This window comes from Schistocerca gregaria, chromosome 3 (genome assembly GCF_023897955.1).
Source record: "Schistocerca gregaria isolate iqSchGreg1 chromosome 3, iqSchGreg1.2, whole genome shotgun sequence".
In the NCBI taxonomy this organism is placed as follows: domain Eukaryota; kingdom Metazoa; phylum Arthropoda; class Insecta; order Orthoptera; family Acrididae; genus Schistocerca; species Schistocerca gregaria.
The window spans coordinates 720,972,328-720,996,374 of NC_064922.1; the positions used below are offsets into that span (position 1 = coordinate 720,972,328).

Consider the following 24,047-nt stretch of genomic DNA (forward strand, 5'->3'; position numbering starts at 1 on the left):
CGTCGACCAACAACTCTTACATCTTTATGTGAACAGGTAGCGCAGGCGCAGCATAATGTATCGCAGGACCGTAGTCGCAATCTGCACTATAGCTTGGATGCCAGAGCCAGCTTTTGCATTGTCGCCCTTGGAGACGACACCACATACTGATATGGCTGTGCAGAATGGGTCGACATCTGGTATATCAGGCCCGATAGAGCTATTGATCTGTAAATGTAATCACTTCACGTACTGCAAAAGCACCGTTGCAAAATTATATCAAACAATCCAGTGAAATTTTTTAAGCGCATTATCTGAAAAATACCTTGAGCCGTTAAACAGAGAACCGACTCGTGGCGATAACATTTTAGCCCTTCTGGTGACACACAGACCCAAAGAATTTGAAGCAGTTAACGCACAACAGGTAATCATCGATCATAAAGCGGTTACAGTATAGATGATTTCAGCCGTAAATAGAAATATAGAAAAGGTAGGAAGATTTTTCTGTTTACCAAAAGCGACAAAAAGCAGATTTCACAGTACTTGACGGCTCAGCACAAAAGTTTTGTCTCAAGTACAGATAGTGTTGAGGATCAGTGGACAAAGTTCAAAACCATCGTACAATATGCGTTAGATGAGTATGTCCCAAGGAAGATCGTAAGAGATGGAAAAGAGTCACGTGGTAGGACAACCAAGTTAGGAAATTGCTACTGAAGCGAAGGGAAATTCACAGCAAACATAAACATAGCCAAAGCCTTGCAGACAAACAAAAATTACAGGAAGCGAAGTGTACTCTGAGGGGGGCTATGCGAGAGATGTTCAGGGAATTCGAAAGTAAAGTTCTTAGTACTGACTTTTGGTCTTATGTCATACTGGCATGTGGATCAAAACAAAATGTCCAGACACTCTGTTACCAAAATGGTACTGGAACAGAGGATGACAGGCTAAAGGACGAACTACTAAATGTATTTTTCCTACGTTGTTTCACAGAGGAAGACTGCACTATAGTTCCTTCTCTAGATTGTCGCGCAGATGAGAAGATGGTAGATATCGAAATAGATGGTAGAGGGATAGAAAAAGAATTAAAATCGCTCAAAAGAGGGAAGGTCGCAGGACCTGATGGGATACCAGTTCGATTTTACACAGAGTACGCGAAGGAACTTGTCCCCCTTCTTCCAGCGACGTACCGTAGGTCTCTAGGAGAGCGTAGCGTTCCAAAGGATTGGAAAAGGGCACAGGCAATCCCCGTTTTCAAGAAGGGACTTCGAACAGATGTGCAGAACTATATACCTATATCTCTAACGTCGATCAGTTGCAGAATTTTAGAACACGTATTGTTTTATCTAGAGACTAGAAATCTACTCTGTAGGAATCAGCATGGGATTCGAAAAAATCGATCGTGTGAAACTCAGCTCACGCTATTTCTCCACTAGACTGAGAGCTCCACACACAAGGGTTCCCAGATAGATGCCGTGTTTCTTGTCTTCCGCAAGGCGGTTGATACCGTTCCCCACAGTCGTTTAATGCACAAAGTAAGAGCATATGGACTATAGACTAATTGTGTGACTGGATTGAAGAGTTCCTAGATAACAGAATGCAGCATGTCATATTCAATGGTGAGAAGTCTTCCGAAGTAGGAGCAGTTTCAGGTGTGCCGCAGGGGATTGTCGTTGGACCGTTGCTATTCACTTTATATATAAACGACCTTATGGATAACATCGAAAGTTCACTGTGGCTTTTTGCGGATGATGCTGTAGTATATCGAGAGGTTGTAACGATGGAAAATTGTACTGAAATGCAGGAGGATGTGCAACGAAATGACGCATGGTGCTGGGAATGGCAATTGAATCTCAATGTAGACAAGTGTAACGTGCTGCGAATACACAGAAAGAAAGATCCTTTATCATTGAGCTACAAAATAGCAGATCAGCAAATGGGAGCAGTTAATTCCATAAATTATCTTGGAGCAGGCAGTAGGAGTGATTTAAAATGGAATGACCATATAAAATTAATCGTCAGTAAAGTAGATGCCAGACTGAGATTCATTGGAAGAATCCTAAGGAAATGCTATCCGAAAACGAAGTAGGTTATAGTACACTTGTTCATCCACTGCTTGAATACTGCTCACCGGTGTGGCATCCGTACCAGGTAGGGTAGATAGAAGAATTAGAGAAGATCCAGCGGAGAGCCGCGGGCTTCGTTACTGGATCATTTAGTTATCGCGGAAGCGTTACGAAGATGATAGATAAACTCCAGTGGAAGACCCTGCAAGAGAGACGCTCAGTAGCTCTGTACGGGCTTTTGTTGAAGTTTCGAGATTATACGTTCACCGAGAGATCAAGCAGTATATTGCTCCCTCCTACGTATATCTCGCGAAGAGACCATGTGGATAAAATCAGAGAGATTAGAACCCACACAGAGGCATGCCGACGATATTTCTTTCCACGAACAAAACGAGATTGGAATTGAAGGGAGGATCGATAGAGGTACTCAAACTACTCTCCGTCACACACCATCAGGTGGCTTGCGGAGTGTGGATGTAGATGTAGATGTAGAACATGAAACCTCTAAAGGGTTGAGTCATTTTTTTCGGCAGCGTCTTTCAGTTTCAGGTACTCCCGTTGCGTTTTCGTGTTATTGACATTTTTAGTGTGTTGAAAGTAAGAGTTACTCATCGAGGTACGTCAGCTCTGCTCGCTAAAGATTCCAGTTATTTTATATGTGCCACGTTCTTATGGTCTTAAAATTTCAGTGTGAACTGAATGATTTTTTACTGTGCTTGTGGAACTGAATATAGTTCAGTTAATTTGAATCGAGGAGCACTTCAGTAATAATTCATGAAGTCCAAATTCCCATTAACCATTATCAACTGAAACTGTCATAGTGTGCTCTCTTAAATGAAGCTAAAACAAGTGATGTGATGGAATATCGCATAATAAGAGATGAAATGAATTTCTTGAAAACACCATTAGTGTTTTTTTTTTTTTAATTGGTGGCCGGTGACCAGAACATCACACCTTGCGACACTCTTCCCATCTGGAACCTGATCACCTGCGTAAATGTACGCTGAATAAATTTCGAAAGTTTAGCAGTGCATCGAATTTTCAAGCAACATTGATCAGGAAAAATGTTACAAAGACTGAACCATAAGACGTGTGTACAATGTATATATTTAATTAATTGTACAGCCGTTAATGAGGAAACCAGTATCGATCAGGGTAGTATTAACATGAATGTTATCACTGAAAAAAGGCCACTCATACAGTAGATACAACAGAAATGGAAATTTCAAAATCTTATAGAGATTGAGGTATGACTGCGTTGATTACATTGAAACAGATGGTATGATAATGCAATTTGTTCTAGAAACGGAGGTTTCAATTCAAAAATTGTGGGACAGGTTTGAGGCAAATAATCGAAAACTGAAAGAAGATAATAAACATTTAAAGAGCTAGATTATCAGAACTAAAAAACTGAGCCTGGATAATAAAATATATTGTGAAGAGATTTTATCAACATTTTCCATCAAAAGTAATAAATACTTATATTGATAACTACAAATAGTTCAGTAGATATAAGAAGGAATGTAGTGACCCCATCGACATTGTTGCGCCATGCTTCTGCACAATGAAGGGGATGGCTCCTGTGCCTATTCAGCAGGGTGACGTCCTATGGGGAGTATCAAATTCACCTCACTAAATAGGTGCCACGACACAACAAGTCATTTGCAGTATGCGACGGACGTATTCAGTACACTGACACCTCAGAAGACACAGCAAAGAACGTCTGAAAATTACAACAGTGACACATTACAGTGACTGGGCTTCAGGCGCAATAACAATACAGGAATTCCAGCGAAAATGCTGTAATGATTTCCCAATAATTACAGCCAGCGCTCCAGCCATATAAGACTTTGAGGCCAGGGGGCTACTGTCAAGAAACACTAACACACGTAATTCATAAGTAAAAATAATAATGTAGACCTTCAGTCACAGCTGAGCTCGATATACTCACTTATGCAGTTGATGCCAGATGGTAGTCAGAAGAAGAAGTCCATGTCTGCTCACAGTCTGAGACGAATCAGCAAGCTGCCAACATCAGTCTATGCGACCGTCAGCTACAGCCCACTGTATGAGCTGCATCTGTCGTTCTGGTAAACGGTGTGCATGTAGTCTCCGCACCTGGTCATACAGTATCAGTCGTACTGTTACTGAGTAAGCGCTCCTCAGGTGGATGATTTCAGAAAGGTACGTTGATATGACTGTGTTCATTATTGAGAATTTAACTGTGGATTATGGGTTTGCGTTTCTTAATGGTCGGCAGACGTGAAAAAGAAATCAGGTTTAATTTTCTGAAAGAAGTAGGAGGCAAAATGCGGTTTAGAATCTCTCTCGACAATATTAAGATGGAACAGGAAGCAGATGAAATATGTCACATCACAAAATCAAAATACCAATAGGAGACTGAAGAAGAGATGAGAAGTTGTTACAGTCTTTATAAGGCTAACCTCAATCAAAGTTTTAACATAAAATCAGAATACTTGAAACTAGAAATCGATAAAGTACCAACTGAAATAAAACTAAGTACATCCATGTATTGAGCCCCATGAAGTGCATACATAAATTACAAGGACAGGTAATTTTGGACAACATGTCGCGGTAAGCAAAAGAGGTTTTAAGAAGTTGTGGTCTCCGCAAGTCTACAGGAGTATCAAAAATACACAGTAAAAGGTAAATGCAGTACACGACATCCCTGTCAGTTGGTAAAATTTTCAAATGTAATTTGTTTGACATACTTCCAAAATCATTATTCTACAATTCACACGCTAACTCAGTCAATTGATGAAATTGTCAAGTTCCATTTATTTGGCAACATTCCGTAATGGCAATGGAATTTTTCGCAGTCTGATGGCTGCACTACACTTTCCCAAATTCATCTTAGCCTTTTCTCTGCGTAAAGCAAATTGTGCAATTATGAGTAAGACGTCTAAGGAAGAATATCTTGTGAACACGGGTCATCCAGAATGCTTCCGCACCGACAATGCGCTACAGTATCAATCCAACATTTCCGGTAAGCTAGCCAGAAACAACAAAGTTAGCATTATGACAATTGTTTAAAGCACACTGAAGTAAAAGTCGTCGAAACTAGACACAAAAACTGACAATTACGTTAGTTTGACCCAAGAATGCTCTGCAGCACACCCTTGTAACGTGTTGTTTGGCAAAAGTCTAATAACGTTTTGAGGGCAATCATTGATCCATGACTGCCAGGAAATACCGCAAGATGACATCCAGGAAATGGAATTGGAGCGAAATTTCTTTGAACTCACCTAAAGTCATCTGCAGTAAGGAATTAAATGCAAAGATTCCTTTTTTATTTTCTGGAACCATTTCTTATTGCGAGAATTGTGGAATTTGAACGTTTGAATGAACAAACATATTTTGAAATCCATCATGTAGACAAAGTAGAGCAGTATCATGTACCAAAGAACAATTGAAACTGTTATAAATGTTTACAAAATTTGGAATGTATGTAAATAGATTTAATATTTTCATAAATAAATTTAAACATGTTGACTGAGAATCTTCATAACGATAGTTTGTTAAGTAAACTGGCTGAAAACTATTAAGGACTGGTTAAGAAGTCTCCCAATCGTTGTATATAGAAATTACGGCTTTGTACTGTTTTAAATATTCTACGCGTGACTATAGTTCATGTTCGGCAGCGAAGTCATTGCAAGTTTTGTTTTTACAAGACAATGATGGCTGGTTTCTTTCGGTTATTCAGGAAGTTCTTCCGTGCGACACCACGTGTCCAGCGAATGATTAAAAATGGAATAGTGTAACGTCAAGTTACCTCCCGTTTGGATATTCCAAATTGTGTTGCATTTATGTGCAAACACGTATTTATAGAGTATATGTAAACTGTGTTCCTGCCTTCTTTTATTTTCCTTCTTCATTTCTGAGTTTGATCACCATTAATATTGATGTGATCAATTTAGAAATTAATGCACTAGTGTGTACTTTTTATACAAGATCTGTTCAATTTTCTATGTGTTTAGGTACATAGCCGATGATTACCACCTACGATAATGCATGTCAAATGATGAGTATCTCTAAACACTCACTCCTCAGAACGTAATGAATTTCGTTTCATAGGAAACAAAAGAAGTTTGTGGTTAAGATCTATTAGTTTTTGGTGCTCAAAGACATTAGTGAACAGTCTGAAGAAACTTTTATATATTATATTGCAATGAGTAGACAATGGATTAATATCACACACACTTTCAATCAATTTGATGATGACATTATGTAAATGGAAAAATTACTTAAAATCCAAATTATGTAGATGCATTTGGTTTTGTGAATGAAGACATTTGGACAAAAATGTGCCAAGTAATTAATAATTGATTCTATATGGTAGACAGTTTATTAATTAACTGTTATTCCTGTCGTAGTTCCTACTACTGTACATTCTATTGGTACACAATATTTTGAAGATTTTTAAGTAATGCTGTTAGTACTTGTTTTATGAAGTTACCTTTCCATCAAGCAGGAATTATTACGTGTACATACCTCACACATATCACTGTATCATCGTGTCATGTTTTGGAATTTTTACGTTTATTGGGCTTAATTTCACTCAGAGACATAATGTCTCCGTAACTTCCAGCCAGTTTTCTTGAAATTTGAGGATGTATGAGATCGTGTACCTTCCCACATTGGAATATTAAATATGTTTCCGGCAATTTCGCATGTTTATTGATTAGAGTTGACGCAGAATAATGTTGTACTGATGTAGGTGTTACAATGATGCAGCTACTAGATGTTTAGACCAATTCTGTGTGTAAGAGTAATCTTTGCCCTCTGATCATGCCTTTTGAGTTGCGATTATCGTATTGTGCACATGTAGAAGTAAGGAGTCGCCATTGGACGTTTATGCTCAACAAATGCGGTAGCGTCAGACGTGTATTTCAGTAATGTTCGTCATCCTCGTTGTCTAATGCAATCACTGTAATTATTTCCTTTACATTCATACGGTCTTAGTGTTTCAGTGTGAAGCGATTAATATTGCATTGTGACATACGTGACGTTCGTAAAAATGGACGTAGCTAAACTTGTGTGGACCGATAATATCTTAAATAATAAAATGTGCACCTGGTGATCCGTCATTAGTTGCTATCAGTTGCACCCATCAAAATTCGCTTTCTAAAATTACCCACTAAAAGAAGCGTATAGTTGATTAATTGTAGGTAAAGAGAGGTGTATACATGACGGAAGGCACATTCTTCAGACATTCACCTAATTTTTCACTTCCATGGGTTTGCCACAGATTATAAGCTGATTATTCTCTCCAAATCCCTCGTTTCCATTCACCCACTGTTCAGAATTATTGCTCTTCACTTCACCTCAAGCGTCGCTTAGCCTTGGGTAATGAAATGTGTTACTTGTGTGGAAGTGCTCCACCACAGTATTCCAGTTGTTTTTTTCTACGTTCCTGTGCACTTTGTGTTAGCTGGACTGCTAGTAGAACTTTTGAACTCACGAGCGGTCCTTCTACGGATTCACAGAGATTTTACGCAGACTCTTCAGCGATGTTTCACTATTGCTGTTAGTTCAGTAAGTCACGACTGCCTGGCCTTCATTTGGTTATGGATGTTCCTTAGCGTTTCCACATCACGTAACCATCATTACTAACATTCGACTTGGGTAGAAATAGCTGAAACATCCGTGATGAAATTTGTACTCAAGTGACACTCAGTAACTAGCCCCTCTTTCGAAATTATTGAGTTTCTCTTCTGACGATACGACACGCTAATATCCTTTTATAGTGGCAGGTCTTTCTCTAGTGACACCTAGTGATTAATCCTGGAGCACATAGGGGTGTTTAGATAATTTTGAGCATCTTGTGTAGAATCGGGAATTATTTGCAAATATTTTATGCTGACTACATATTCTCAAACTAATGGTCATATAACACGAGTGTCTATCATAACCTGCTGAAAAGAGTCACGTAAGAACTGAAACTTGAAATGCTATCCCCTATTAACGAGCAACAACGTACTGTGACGGAATATTTCATTTGTGGACACGTAAGTAAGAACCACAGAAGCTAGGAATTAGGTATCATTAACAGCATTTCAGTAAAGATGAAATAATACTTGGCAAATAAGACTTTTCATACAAATATTTAGTGATAAATTGTTATGTCAGTATTTCGATTATGAGCAATGGAGGTTATCAGATATCTCAAGAGCAGATCACACGAACTGTAGGGTGCTTGCGAAAAGTAGTTCGCAGCGGTTCCATTATCAGTACGCAATCTTTCTGTAGTGAGTTTTGTTTTCGACGTAAGGGTTTTCCCGTAATCTGGCTACTTGAGTGTCTGGCATTTCACCGATTCCTACGGTTTTCCTAGAGGTGCTTGAAGAGTCACGAAGGTCAGCTTTCACACAACAAGATTTTAAAAACGATACGATCAGTACTGGATCTAACTACCAGCTTACGAACTCAAAGGGTACAACATAAACGAAAGATATAGTAATTCAGTCTTAGCCATGGCTAAACCCCTAAGAATCTCAACCGGATTACTCTTTCCTTATAAGAGACACCGCTAAGAGACGATTCCTGCTTTTGCGAATGGACGTCGGAAATGAAGACATCAAAAATTGTTCAAACGGCTCTGAGCACTATGGGACTTGACATCTGAGGTCATCAGTCCCCTAAAACTTAAAACTATTTGAACCTAACTAACCTAAGGACATCACACACATCCATGCCCGAGGCAGGATTGGAACCTGCGACCGTGGCGGTTGCGCGGCTACAGACTATAGCGCTTAGAACCTCTCGGCCACTCCGACCGGCAAAATGAAGACATCCGTAACATTATTCACTAGGGTGGTTTCATTGCCAATCATAGAGGTCATGTCAACTCGAGGTCATGAATTTCTCTGGAAAGAATATATGTTAGACCTTTATATCATTATTGTTAGGAAATAAAGTATTTTTGGCTTATCTTAATTTTTGTAAGTTGTACTGCCCTTTGAAGAGCTTATATGAAGTTTATAACTATTAAAACAATAAAGTGCAAATAAAAGTTAAATAAAAATAAAAATATAACCAACAAATGAAAATTACGGGAGACCTGGCAGATGTTTTGCGATAAAGCTCCCTCTTAGTGTGCTTAATTTTAGTTGTCTCTCGTACACTAATGGACTTCCTTCAACTTACAAATCTGATACGAAAATACGAAATTTAACTTAATTTTTCGAAAAATATTTTTTTCTCACTTGGAAAGTCAGAGAACAGTATCTTTTCTGATATATTACCAGATACAACTGATGTAATTATAAACTATATCTTCTCCATTCAGCTGTCTGCGTTATGAACTAATTTATTACTAAAATGTAAACCGTTGCGCTTTTACAAGTTTTTACCAATTACTTACTCGAAAATCACCATCCGAAAACTTTTGAGAATCACACAATACATTGTTTGGTTAACATATTTGTAGTCAGTGGGAACACAATGCGCAAAATTTTTCAGTATAAAGTGTAAATAAATTTCAAACATTCTGCATAATTCACATCACTGAATTTCTACTATAAAATGAGCATGTTTCCAGTGCTTTTCTGAGTAAGAACTTGCATATAAGCCATTTACATCGATGTTTGTGTTTGGTTTGAACTGTTTGTAATATATAGCGTCATTAAGGAAATACACTAGTGAAAGAGTGAGGTGTGTGGACTATGAAAATAGGTACCAGAAGGTGGTGTTGGAAGTAAGTGAAAAACACTTTACAGTTGTTAGAAATCTGTCAGAGGTACTGCAGAAATATCTTAGTCCTCAAGTAACGGTAGTAGCATCACATCAATTGCGCAGGAATTGCTGCAATCACTGCAAGAAGAAACTTAGTGATAACCCACCTGAACGAACACCATCTCTCTAACGTGAAACTGAAGAAGACAGTGCATATGTTCAGATGTTTATGTTCCTGGGTGTGAAGTTTTTGATGAGTTGAACGTTAGCATTTCCGCTGCAGCTCCTACTGTACCTACCTTAGACGCCATGGAAAGTAAGAACCACAAGGTAAAAACAGTATGTAAAAAGAAAAGTGGAAGAAATAGGAACAAGTTTTACACAAACAACATCTTCACAATTTTATGAAGTGAATAATGTAGATGCACTTGGTGCAGTACCTGAAGACAGCGATATGAGCACGAAATGTGATTTGCGGTTTCAAAACCTAAAGATTGGTATCTCAGCTGCCATCTATACTGTAAATGTACAGTTACTGACACTGTTGCACTGCTACTCTAAGTAGCTACTCTAAGTAGGAGATACGGAAATGCATACTCACTTCCTTACATTAGTTAATATCAAAAGCTCGTAAGATAGAGAATAAGAAACATATTTGTCCATGATCAGAAACTTACATTGGGAATCTGTTGCAAGATGATAGGCTTCCTACTGCTCTCGAATGTTACCTAAGTGATGACGAAGATTGCAGCAGGCAAAGTCGTAACCAGACTGACGCTATTTCTGTTAGTGAAAATGGTTAAAAGGTTAAAAAGGTATAAAGATATATGACAAGATGAATAAGAGAAGCATTTGTGCTAACAAATACGAATAACCCGATATTAAAAATTGGTCTCACAAAATTCTGCTCCTTATGCCCAAAATGGGTAAAATGCCAGCCAGTGAAGGAAGTTTGCAACATGTATTTACTACACTAATTTGAAACTTGTTTGTTTCGCCGTAAGCAATGTCACAGGAAAGAAGAACACAGGGATGGACCTCATGATTTTGGGTATCCGTCAAATCCCTCAGGATAAATGTTGGTTGCAGGAACGTGCAGTACATCTGTGCAATATGGTCTGGTGCTGAAGTGATGACTGTTAAAGCATTACACCTTCTGGATACTGCCAATAATGTAACCTGTGCCTTGTGGGAGGGACGACAGTTAGTGAATATGACAGCAGAGCCAGAGCAGTTGGTTACAGAAGTTAGGTACTGGGTCATCAATGGAACAGCTCGCCATCATATCCACAGAATTCAGAGACAAGCTATAATACTGATACATTACTGCTTCATTTCTGCTTTGTTGTGAACTGGTTTGTTGCTTTGCAGAAACAAATTCAGAGATGCTAGTGGCACGCATCACGGGTATCATGTGTTACTCACTTCCTTGGAACATCAAAGTCTTTGCTATCGTCAGTGATGATCTCATTCATGACAGTGGGCGAGGATGCTACGCCGTCAGCATGCTAAAGGATGACATAGCGTCTAGACGCTATGCATTTATCAGACATGTGTATGTGACTGATGGTGCAGCATCTCAATTTAAAAACCACTTTCAGCTTTATGAACCTACACAACAGTGTAGTACAGGAATTACGACAAATAAATGGATAATTTAAAAAATGGTTCAAATGGCTCTGAGCACTATGGGACTTAATTTCTGAGGTCATCAATCCCCTAGAACGTAGAACTACTTAAACCTAATTAACCTAAGGACAACGCACACGTCGATGCCCGAGGCAGGATTCAAACCTACGACCGTAGCGGTCGCGCGGTTTCAGACTGTAGCGCCTAGAACCGCTCTGTCACTCCGACCGGCAGGATAATTTCAGCAACGGGTTATGGAAAAAGTACTTTCGGTGGGATAAGAGGCCTCTGTAAACGTTTGGCAACAAAAAGTAGTTTCTAGCAAGAAACAGTTGATTCTGTGTGATGCTACTGGATTAGTATACACCATTTCAACATTAGTAACAAACGTCAAACTCTTAAATCTAAACTAAAGCACGTTAGGGGAATTCCGTTTCTAAGAAAGAGGAAAAAGAGTGAAGCGTCTAGTAGGAATTCAATCAAGTCACTACTGGGTTCTGGATATACCGGTTCCCATGAGATCACCGAAGTTAACCGCTGTCTGGCGTGGTCGGCGCTCGGTTGGGTGACCATCCACGCCGCAATGCGCCGTTGCCATTTTTCGGGGTACACTCAGCCTCGTGATGCCAATTGAGGAGCTACTGCACCGAATAGTAGCGGCTTCGCTCAAGAATACCATTATAACGACCAGGTGAGCGGTTAGCTGATCCCACGCCCCTCCTATCCGCATCCTCCACTGAGGATGACACGGCGGTCGGATTGTCCCGGTAGGCCACTCGTGGCCTGAAGACGGAGTGCACTACTGGGTTGCATCCTGGAGTGCCAGATACGTTGCAAGAACGGTTCTCCACGAAATGTAGTCTGTTACAGTGAATGAAATTCAGAGATCACAGTATGCATCAGAAGACTTTGTAGTGAGCCATTTCATTTCTTGAGTGAATGACAAGAAGTGGTGGGTGGGACAGATGATATGTGTCTCACATGAGCAGCAAGATACACATATCAAAGTTTTACATCACTACGGTTCCCAGAATTTCTGAAGACAGACGTTGACTGTGGATATTGTAACACAGACACAGTCCCTTTGACAGTTCAGAGATTTCACTAAAACCGCCCAAAGATGTAATCAATCATGCCTGAGCAGCACCTATCACACCAAAACAGTCATTCCACCAGGAAGGAGTTACATGGCTCATGTTGTCTGTTGTTCAACCACGCCTACACGCTCAATACCGTGGTTCGATCCCGTCCGCATAGTGACCTTGTGCCTGGAAGGGCTCTCAACAAGAGAGACAGGAACTGAGGATGACGTGCCTCGCTCAGGCCCCCCAAGGGCTACTACTGTAGTGAATGACCGCTACCTATGGATTACGGCTTGGAGGAAACTGACAGCAAAGCCACCACTTTGAGTAATGCTATTAATGCAGCCACAGAACGTCGGGTTATGACTCAAAATGTGGGCAATAGGCTACATGGTGAGCATCTTCACACTCGACGTCCATGGCGAGGTCCATCTTTGCAATCCATCTTTGCAACCACGACACCATGCAGAGTGGTACACACGGGCCCAGCGACATGCCGAATGGACCGCTCAAGATTGGCATCATGTTCTCTTCACCGATGAGTGTCGCAAATGCCTTCAACCAGACAATCGTGTTTGGAAGGAACCTGGTCAAGCTAAACGCCTTAGACACACTGCCCAGCGAGTGCACAAAGGTGGAGGTTCCCTACTGTTTTGGGGTGGCATTGTGTGGTGCCGACGTACGCCGCTTGTGTTTATGGAACGCACCGTAACGACCGTACTATACGTGAATGCCATCCTCCGATAGTGGAACCATGTCGTCTGCATATTGGCGAGGCATTCATTTTCAAGGACGTCAATTTGCGCACACATTGTGCACGCCTTGTGAATGACTTCCATCAGGATAATGACATCACTCGACTTGAGTGGCCAGCATGTTCTCCAGATATGAAACCTATCTAACATGCATGGGATACATTGAAAATGGTTTTTAATGGACGACGTGAACCTCCTATCATTCAGAGGGATCTACGCCGAATCGCCGTTGAGTAGTCGGACTATCTTGATCAACTATGCCTTGATGCCACGACGAATACGGCATGCATCAATGCAAGAGGACGTGCTACTGGGTATTAGAGGTACCTGTGTGTACACGAATCTGGACCACAATTTCTGAAAAATCTCAAAAAATGGGTAAAAATATTCTACATCTGATTTAACTTATAAAATATAATTTCTCACATTTTGTACAGACAAATATTGTCCACTCTGTACACTCCCCAAATACAAATACCAACTAATGTACCATGAAATTTTTAGATCATTTAGATTGGGCGTTTTGGAGAAAATAATTTCTAAAAACCAAAAAAATGTGTTTCTTTCATGATTATGCAGAAATATTTTGACAGCTGAAGAATTTAATGCACTAATATCATAGCAGACAGATAGGAGTCCTTCCGTCTTACCATTTCACAATATTGTTAACATCCTGTTATTATTCATATTTTGCAAACATAGTTTTAAAATTTGCAGAAAGTTACAATTTTTCATAGTTTATTTTTCCAAAAAAAATGGAAAATTTTCAGAAGTGTGTTTGTATTACTCATGTTTTATAGCATAGGGAACAAAATATTTATTAAAAATAAATTCAGATTTCTATCACTTTTGGTTTCTATATAACAATTTTTCAATTTTGCGGCAATTCCACAAACCGTCTGATTGAGAGAGGTCTGTAGCGTTTTAATAAATCATCACAAAATCAAAATATTGTAATTTTACAGAGGTATCATGTGTAAAAAAACACAGGAGTAGAACCAAATAAAGACACCATACTTTCTAGGTGTCTACTTTTCGAAGTACGCTGAAGAAATATGCGCATGCGTTTGTGCGTCTGTCATTCCTTGGGTGTTATTTTTATTTACCATCAAGTTGGGTATGACATACTTCGACCAAGGACCATTCCTACTGTTTGGTTAATTGCTGTATTTGTGAGAAAGGTAACTTTCACGTTGCAGTACTCACTGGTACAATATTTAGTATCACATAAGAATACAGAATTCATGGAGAAATGTCGTTCGCTATGCATCAGGCTTCAAAAAGTTTTACTTCCGATAGAGACTATGGAACCAAGAAAGAGGGCTCTGATCTAAACCAAAAGGATAACTACAATTGCCAATGGAAACAATGAAGTGAAAATTATCCAAGCAGAACATTCATCTCCTACTTTCAAATCTTTTTTAAGTCTGGTACAGAGAACGAAGATGCTTAAGAGGAACAGCTAAAAAGAAATGGTTCTCCAGCATCAATCTGGCTTGTCTTGTTTTGGCGAAAATTAACCTGCTTAATTTCGTAGTTTTATTCGGATGTCGTCCTCTGGGAAACTTATAAGTAAATATCTGATCATAGACAGAGGAAAACTCCACAAAATATGGTCAAGTGATCAGTATGACATAAATATTGTCAAGCGATAAGTATTACATAAATGTCTTTCCGATGTGCGTGCGGTAAATGCTGGAACGCGAACTATGGCGACACACTTACGAAATACGTCGAAACCGGATCAGAATGTTGTTATTCTATATTTGGCAGCCATAGAACAAGCATCGGTAAACATCCAGTGGACAATTAAGACTGTGTACGGTGAGCAAATTTGTCGAAAACCACCTTTGTGGAATTGTGCACCAAGTTCCATGGTACTGGTTCTTGATAGTATATGTTCCCATATTGCAAATGTTCTATCACAGAAGTTACGGCAGCTAAAGTCAAAGGCCGTCGAGTACCCGTCCTGTTATTCTGATCTCTCCCCATAAGAGTATCACTCCTTCGTTCCTAATAAATGGCCTCGAAGGGTCAACGATTCCTGTCTGACCAAGTTGCTCTGCAGACAGTTACGGACTTCTTCACGCAGGGGGACCCGGTCTTCACCCAAATGGGCATCTTCAACCAGGTTCGTCGTTGGGGTGATTGCCTCAGTTCTCATTGGCCTATTGGGTGTAGAGACTACAGCCTTGAAACACTTTTTGATCGTCCTTTATGCTACTGAAAGAGTGGTTACATTGACCATGCAACCCTATCTATTCTTATACCATTAGGTAAATTAAGTTGTTCCGAATTGTGTTTATTACAAAGTTATGAGCGTGCCCTTTTGTTGTAGTTGTATTTCATTGGATCATACAGTGTGTGACTGGTTGAGACTGTTGTCGGTATGTATGGTGCAGATTGTAATCGTTCCCTGCTTTCGATTGTCTAAATCTTTCACTAGGAAGAGCAGTGTTTGTGTTTAGTCATATTGTGATTTTTTTAGTTAAAGTATATGAGGTTTTTGTTATTTAAATACAATAATGTTGGGGCTTATTAATTTGGTTGCCGGACAGTGTGGCCGAGCGGTTCTAGGGCCTTCAATTTGGAAACGCGTGACCACTACAGTCGCAGGTTCGAGTCCTGCCTCGGCATGGATGGGTGTGATGTCCTTAGGTTAAGTAGTTCGAAGTTCTAGGGAACTGATCACCTTAGATGTTAAGTCCCATAGTGCTCAGAGCCACTTTTTTATTAATTTAGTTTTCATTTTTCACAAGTTTTGCGATTTACACCGCAGGTGCTGTAACTAATGTCTACAGATGAGAGATGGGTGCATTTCTTCATTGCGTAACGGCATGTTCATTAGTTTGCCGTGGCAGTCGACACCATGGTGCTATTACGTACCGGTGTGTAAGATCTTTATTCCAGAGAAATTAGATTTTAATTTCAATTCGATAATTGCGACCACACCACTTTCATCCGAAATTAGCTCTCCAGAATACCAAAATGATTGTTTACACTAGATGCATGTTAGCGATTATCTCGTTCATCCTTCTAAATGAAACTACCAGAACGGATATCGTGTCAACACCAACACGAAACACTAACACCTAAGAATTCATTCAAAACTATCATATGCTCTCATTTCCACAAAAGCTCTAATTATTTTCCAAATGTTCTGCTGTTTTTTCGGAAGAAGGTGTAAGGCAGCGAGATTTGTGTCCATACTTGCAGTGTTGTAAAAGTTAACTTCCATTTTTTTTTCGATATGAGATCATAATTTTCGATGCATAAACTGCCTTCTGTTAATTCTGTTAACCACCACTTACTAACAAAATGGTATGCTTTACTTCTCTAAAGATGTGTTGTCTTTTAAGTGCTGATGGCCTCCTGGCTGTGGTGAGGCAGGTGAGCGAATGTGAGTTGTAGTTTGGAACTAAATATCGTTGAAAACAGCTATGTGCGTGAAGCTAGTCATGGAGAGCGATAGCCTCTTACAATAGAATTAGGCATCGTTTTAGTACTGATGGATGTGCTGGGTTAACGAAGAGTGCTCGTAAGTTGCCCCTTTTCAGATTTTCTCGTGGGAGATCTCAAGCTGCGTTCCCCACCATAAAACAGTGCAGTGAATTTGGTTGGCAGTTAGGAGGAGTATTATAATGTTCTAGAATCGTTTTCTATACTGATTATGAAATGCAGGCAATTGTCTGGCAGCTTCATGACTGTTTAGTGGGAGGCACTTATAATGGGTGCAGGGATTCGTCGCAGGGAGCACACGTGCAGACGCCGTGAACCTTGAAGCAAATTGGAATAAAAATAGACTCTCCTGAGGGTGTAAAAAGAGGATACATTGTGCGGGAGGAGACTTAGAAATTTTGCTGACGGTAGCACCAATTAAGAGTCCGTTACAATTTGCGAAGTTCCAGTTTCGCCAGTAGGAGTATGAAGAGTGACGATTCTTTGTTTCTCTGTGGAGTCTGAGGCATACTGAAGTACTTCTGCATGAACGAATAGTTGAGTTTCTGTTCCTCGCTTACGAGCAAACAGGATTCTTGACATCTGAATCGTGTAATATTAAAGTACTCTCTGCTGTAGAAGTTTGCAGACAGTATAATACGTGATCTGCGAAGACGGAAATTATAAATACGCAACGTATGTCCTCTGCACAGCGACCAACAGCCCCGAGCAGATGTTGTAGTACAACTACTCAGAGCACAGTCCGCCACTGCTCGGCTGGCAGAGAAGCACTTACACTAAATGTGTTGAGTTCCATTTGGTTATTGTCTGAGCCCTTGACTGTCAGTGCCAGTCCCTGTGACAAACTGGTTCGTTATTTTAAGGGAAGTCACAGATGTTTTCCCAATCTCAAAACTAGGTGAAGGGTAGGATTTAATATTCTGTATTGACTTTATAATTCAGCATTTTGCTGTTGTTTGAAAGTAAATAATTATACGCTTTCTAGTTATATCCATTAAATGGGATATTATTGAACGTTATCGATCTCCTAGGATTGATGCCTCCGTTACGGACACAACATTAGGCAACCTCCCATACACAGGCCGTATGAACACCAAGTAACTCCCGAAGATGACTACGTTATTAGAGACGAAACACAATCACGTGGAGGAGCATTTCCGCTGTATCTATATGAAAGCTACCACCACAGTACCTGTCGGAAGGGATATAGAGAAACCACGAGGAAGCAAATTTTGATGCCTGTACGGGGATTTAGTCTGCCTTTCTGCTGAATGTGAGCTCAACGTGCTGATTACTGTGCCAGTTCTCTCGGTTAATCTTAAAGTATAAGCGATCAAACCATTACAAAACTCATGATAATCTTCAAGCAATTTACCAAGTGCTGTAGTATAAATGAGATCATCTGATGATAAACCTGCACGATTATGAGCGAGCCACGTGGTTCTTAAGAGTAATATAATATAAATTCTCTTCCGGGTAAAAAAAAATTACTACACGTTCAAGATGTTTCCAATTAAGTCAAGATTTATTTTCTCAATCGTTCAGATGGAGTACATGAAATGATTACATTTACAGATCAATGGCGCAAGCGGTACTTTGGTAATTAACATTGAAGCATGCATTAACAGCCATAATAGCACGTGGTGTAGCGTCCATGGGTGGCATTGCAGGTGCATGGGTGGCATTGCAGGTTCTGACTGGCATCCAGTCGATAGCGCAGATGGCGAATACTCTCCTGTAATACGTTATGTCATGCCTGTTCGACCTGTTCACGTAGTTCTGTAAGAGTAGAAAGTTGCACGAGTCAGTTCTCATCACACCATATCCCCTACGTGATGACCAGAGAATCTGCTGCACTTCTTGCAGACCATGATGACTTTTCACGGACAGTCTGTGGACGTGCATTATTCTGTTGGAACAACGTATCATCTTCCTGCGGCAAGAACGGAAAAAGAATTGGTCCAACAACATCTACCGTTGCTTAGTGACCCCTCCAGAAACAAAAAAGTTGTACGACGACTCTAGCTTATCGCATCCCAGACCATAAGGACTGGGGTGGAGCCAGTTTGTCTTGAAGGATTGCGCTCTACGAAACAGCACTCACCACGTCTACCCGTACGAGCAGACGACCATCGCTTGCGTGCTGGCAGGATCTGCTTTCATAGTGTAAGATCGTGGTGCACCATCCCTTGTCCCAGGTGATGCTCTGACGGGACCAATAAGCAGTGCACTTCGACGATGTGGCGTGATTGAAAGACGGGCTGAAGGTGAGCTTTCCAATAGTGGCACAGCTAATAATTGGCAATAGTTCGAGCTGACACATTTGGGCTCACAACTCCTCTTACTTGTGCTCTGGAAGCTGTAGTATGTGGTACTACTGCCCTTATAATATGACAATCCAGGTGGGTGTCAGTGCAGGGAGAAATCCCAGAACCTCGTCTAGGGTTGTGAGGGAGTTCACGTGATCACCGATTCCTACATTGTTGCACAACTGACGTAGCAAGTTCGACTTGTAGGGCAGTACCCATAAAGGGCCATCCGCCACTCGTAAGGGCACAGTTCGACCCCTTTATAACCCGCTCAGCTGGCTGAAGGCAGCACTAGTAAGTCTCCATGGCCTCCTTGCCAGCTTGCTTCACACCTTTGCGCCGCACTGAGCCTTTTGGACGTGAGCAGTTCCTATTGAAGGATAGACACAAATGGCGCGCTGGTAGCTACATCATTTAGCTATGTGTTGGCGGAATGTGTTGAAATCATTATCAATGCATCTACTATCTCCTGGGTGGAATATGCCGTCATCGCATCAAAATCGACATCGTCTTTCCGGGTGCACTATTTTTTCCGGCAGGGTATTTACAATAATAGTAGACACTATATCATCATACACTCAGCAACAATATATTCAGGGATCGATTTAATATGATAAATTAAGACTGAAAAACCCCAACTACTGGAAGGAAACCGGAATGTCGGAGGTAGATTCTGCATACCTTAATATTGGGGATTATTGCGGGAAACCCACTATCGACTTGGGAGTCAGGAACGGCTTCCCAAATTGATGGAATCGTGCAGAACCTCAGTACCCATGAAAAGGAGTGCGGAGACAAGGTTTCGGAGTTGCCTGTCTACTTCAAAATAAATCAGGTGACGTCACGGAATCGATTATTGACGGGAGGATGATTAGAGTTTATCGCCCAGTCGATTACAAAGCATTAGAGCAGGAATGAATGCCTCAACTGGTAAAAGACTGAGATTAAAATTGGATATTCCCCTTCGAAGAATGTGTCATAGCGTTAACGTGAAACGATAATAGAGAAATCTTGGAGATTTTAGGTCTGAAAGGGCGGACGCGGATCTGAACTGCCGCACTTCTGAATGCGAGTCGAGTTTGCTAAACAAAACGCGACATCACTTGGCAGCAGAATGGGAATAATATTGGCTTTCTACCATCTACAAATCAATATACATTGATAAACGCAAGTAAAGAGAAATCTTATTGATATTTGGTCATTTATTAACTGTGTTTTAACAGAATTCTAGTGGGAAATTTTATTTTGGTTACATATTAAAAATTATCGGAGTGGCGCAAAAGAGGACAATAAAGACTGGTACACTAGCCATGGTTATTTTTTAGTCTGTAAGTAAAACGACTTATTGCGATCTTAGAAAGAAGTTTGTCAAAAAAAATTCAAATGTGTGTGAAATCTTATGGGACTTAACTGGTAAGGTCTTCAGTCCATAAGCTTACACCCTACTTAACCGAAATTATCCTAAGGACAAACACACACACCCATGCCCGAGGGAGGACTCGAACCTCCGCCGGGACCAGCCCCACAGTCCATGACTACAGTGCCGTAGACCGCAGAAGAAGTTTCTGAACTCTTCTTTAAACATACGTAAACATGAAAAGTAATCCCACCCACCATGAACGTGCTTGCTATTGTCATTGGATCTACATAGCACTGTCATACCACAGAGGGTTTGCAATCGTTGTGTGACTCGATAGTTCAATCAGCATATCTAGGTAACTTTAATCAAAAATTAACTTCACTAATCATTAACCCGTTGCTAAAAAGTTATCTTCATTAAACGTTAGAACCTTACATTACTGAAGGTTTATCAGGAGTTAAAGTTAATCGTTAATCGTTAACTTGTGATTGTAAACTTTATGTTGTGGGCGTTGTGAAATGAGGATTTGAATCAAACGCATTACCATTGCTTAAATAAGAAATGTTTTGGCTGGCGAAGTTTGGGTAAGATATTGAAAATAAATAAAAAAACATATTAATCATTTAGTTTTGTAAATATTTAGTTATCAAATTTAAATCACAGCAGAATCAAAATACAGGTGAATCAGATAGTACCTGACATAAGGAGCAAATTTCTCTTCATTCAAATGACCATGTAAAGGTTTTCATCAAAGTGCGAGGCTTGTGTAGGAGACTGAACATTTTTGCCCACAGAAAATCCTTTTCCATGATCTACTTTCCACGGCCAATCGAGAAACAGGAAGTAGTACTTATAGGTAACAGTAAACAAACAACAATAAACAGCCAATACCTAGTTATTCTCTCTCGGATTCGATTTTTTAAATGAATCACGCGCACCCCGGCGTAACCACACGCCTGCACGACTCGAACTTGTCAGACAACGATACCAGCGATCGTCGCGGCGTAGTTTTTTTTTTTTGTAGCTAGATCGTAACTGATTTACGATTAATGGACTGAGAAAGGTCAACGGAACTTATAGAGTCCACTCAAGTTTGTTTTTCAATCCGTTACTCGAGAAATTAACTTGGTTACTTAACGATTAACAGACTACGGTCTTGTGCCCAACTGCGCCAAACAATGAGATCGTTGCACGATAAGCCAGGGGCAATCGGTGACGTTTGCTTGAAGGTAGACTGAAGAGCGCTGCAGGGGTGAGAGGGCGCTGCGCCTTGGGCATTAGTATTTTATGGTGAACTTTGCAACTGGGTAGCTGTTCCTCAATATACTGACAGCCTTCCCCTTTCCCCTCTTCACCCTTAGATGTGTACCATTTTCCAGGCTGTTTCTCAATATATCGACCGCCACACGTCCGCGTTACTCTAACACTTCTCTAACATACCTTTCTTACATGCAACGTATTACCATAGCTATGCACAACATTGTAATACATAAGACAAAGTGTTCAGTTTCGCTTGTGCTAGACGTCGTTCCACTGAACACATATTATTCCTTCAGAAAAATTGTCGGGAACACCTATGAAGTATTCTGCATTTATAATTTAGTATCTCTGGATTATAATCTTGCCATTAAATCGAAAATTTAAAATACGGTGGAGCGGGCTGAGTGATCAGTCTGCGCTACTACAATGCGCTAAACTCCTATTTCCTTCATTACATTGAAACGGATCCTTCGTTGCTAGAGTAACTGGAACGTAATCAGTTCTCACCCTTTACGACAATCGACTAAGTGTATCAATAAAAAACCTTGAAATTTGATATTATTTCCATCTAAATTACCAACTTATTAAACTTAAGACAGAATACGAAGCTAGAGTCGGCCACCAGAAACATGCGGAAATGCATTACTAAAATTCTGCTAGCCATTAATGACGACGTTAGAACCTTCTAATAATCGTCATGAACATCCTTACTGCAATCATTAGGCTTCTCTTGGCCGCACCCATCACTTCCTCGGTCATCCTTGAGTTCTCCCAATAGGCTTAGATCTTCTTGTCAGAGAGGTTATCTTTCTCTATACATTCATCCACGATGTTTATTAGAGTTTCTCCTATCTTCTTGAATTTAATTGTACTCTGCTTATCCAGTTCTTCTCTAATTTCCGAATGTCGAAATATGTCACCTCTTGCGCAAATATTTACTGCTCTTATAAGTGTCATATCTGTTGCTTTTATGCGGCTTTCTCGGCGTTCACTTATAAATCACGATTTACTTCTGTACACGAGCATTGGAACTGCAATTTCATATAACACGTCAATCATGTTTCTTTGTTCCTTTTATACTTAATACATTTATTTATTGTTCCACATACACCTCAAACTTTGCTAATTTCATCTTTATGTCTTCATTGTTCCCGTATGATTCGTTGCAACTTAAATAGTGACGATATTTGACCTGCTTTACTGGTATAATTCCAATCACAAATATGGCTGTAAGGGCTGATTCCCTTTAAAAGTTATTGTTTTTCTGTTCTTCTCTGAAATCATCAAATCAAAATTATGAAACGTCGAAGATGAGCAATTAATAAAATTATATGTCACGTTTTACGTCTGACGTTTGGGCAAGTTCTGTGTAGTATGAAGTAGTCATGTTGCAGAAGTGGGTTCTATATTATGTTCAGCTGACCAACTTTCATACATATTGTCCAATACAGACTGAAATAGGTTACTGAATAGTAAGTAAATGATACGTGCAGATTTGATAGGTACATGAAATACTTTATCGGACGATTTAAGCCTAAAGTTTTGTTAGTCATGTTAACATTGAGAAATGAATTTTATGTTGTCGAAGCACTATCCTCTACTGTTTTGAAGGCGGCAGTATGTTAAGTGTGTACGATACTTTGCAGGCGGTGAGCCTCGGCACGACGGAGCCGGACGCAGGCACGGCGGTGACCATCACGGGCTGAGGCGAGGCTCCTCCCCCACACAGCTGCAGGGGGTCACCACGTCCATCGTGTCATGTGCCTCCTGCAACATAGCCTACGGCGGCGGGATCACGCAGCGCATGATCTGCGCAGGCGAAGAGGAGGGCGGCAATGACTCGTGCCAGGGCGACAGCGGAGGAACCCTGGTGGAAGGATCCACCCAATACAGCATCGTCTCCTGGGGCAGAGGATGCGCTTGCCCCAGCTACCCTGGCGTCTTCGACAACGTGGCCAACCTGCGTTCCTGGGTAACTCAAGTAACTGGTGTCTAGTAGTTGATCGAGCAGTTTATGAATACAGCGTTCTTATTTGTAACATAAAATTACGAGAATAAAACTTTTATTTCATTACCATATGTGCCAATTTCATCAACTCCTTCTTAACAGAAATGGTGCGTTCTCAAAAATACACAGACATCGAGTCATTTTACTGTGTTATTGAATTCCTTCCCTATCAACGGTAAAGACTGACATACTCTATAATATGTAGGGGATGATGAATTTCTGACAGTCTGGTGCTACATCGCTAGTTTCGGACATTCTACACGGAAACCTAAACAGTAGTTTTGTTGCCACTGACCACAGTGGCTTTAAAAATTTCAGTGTTATCTATTACCTCTGCCTTATTTGATATTAATTCGTCTCAATCTATTTAAATTCTCGGTCTAATACTCAGCTCTTCAATCTATTCACTGTCAACTCCTTTCTTCATCTATCATGTCATCAAACGAAC

General features: G+C 40.3%; 1 protein-coding gene across 1 annotated transcript in view; it reads left to right on the forward strand.

Annotated features, from left to right (window-relative positions):
* LOC126355573 (trypsin 5G1-like) overlaps positions 1 to 23,587 on the forward strand; it is a 122,303-nt gene extending 98,716 nt beyond the window's left edge. Inside the window, exon 2 of the mRNA XM_050005936.1 lies at positions 23,238 to 23,587. Within this exon, the coding sequence (XP_049861893.1) occupies positions 23,238 to 23,587 (350 nt within the window). The remainder of the gene's footprint in view (positions 1 to 23,237) is intronic.
* The last annotated feature ends 460 nt before the right edge of the window (positions 23,588 to 24,047 follow it).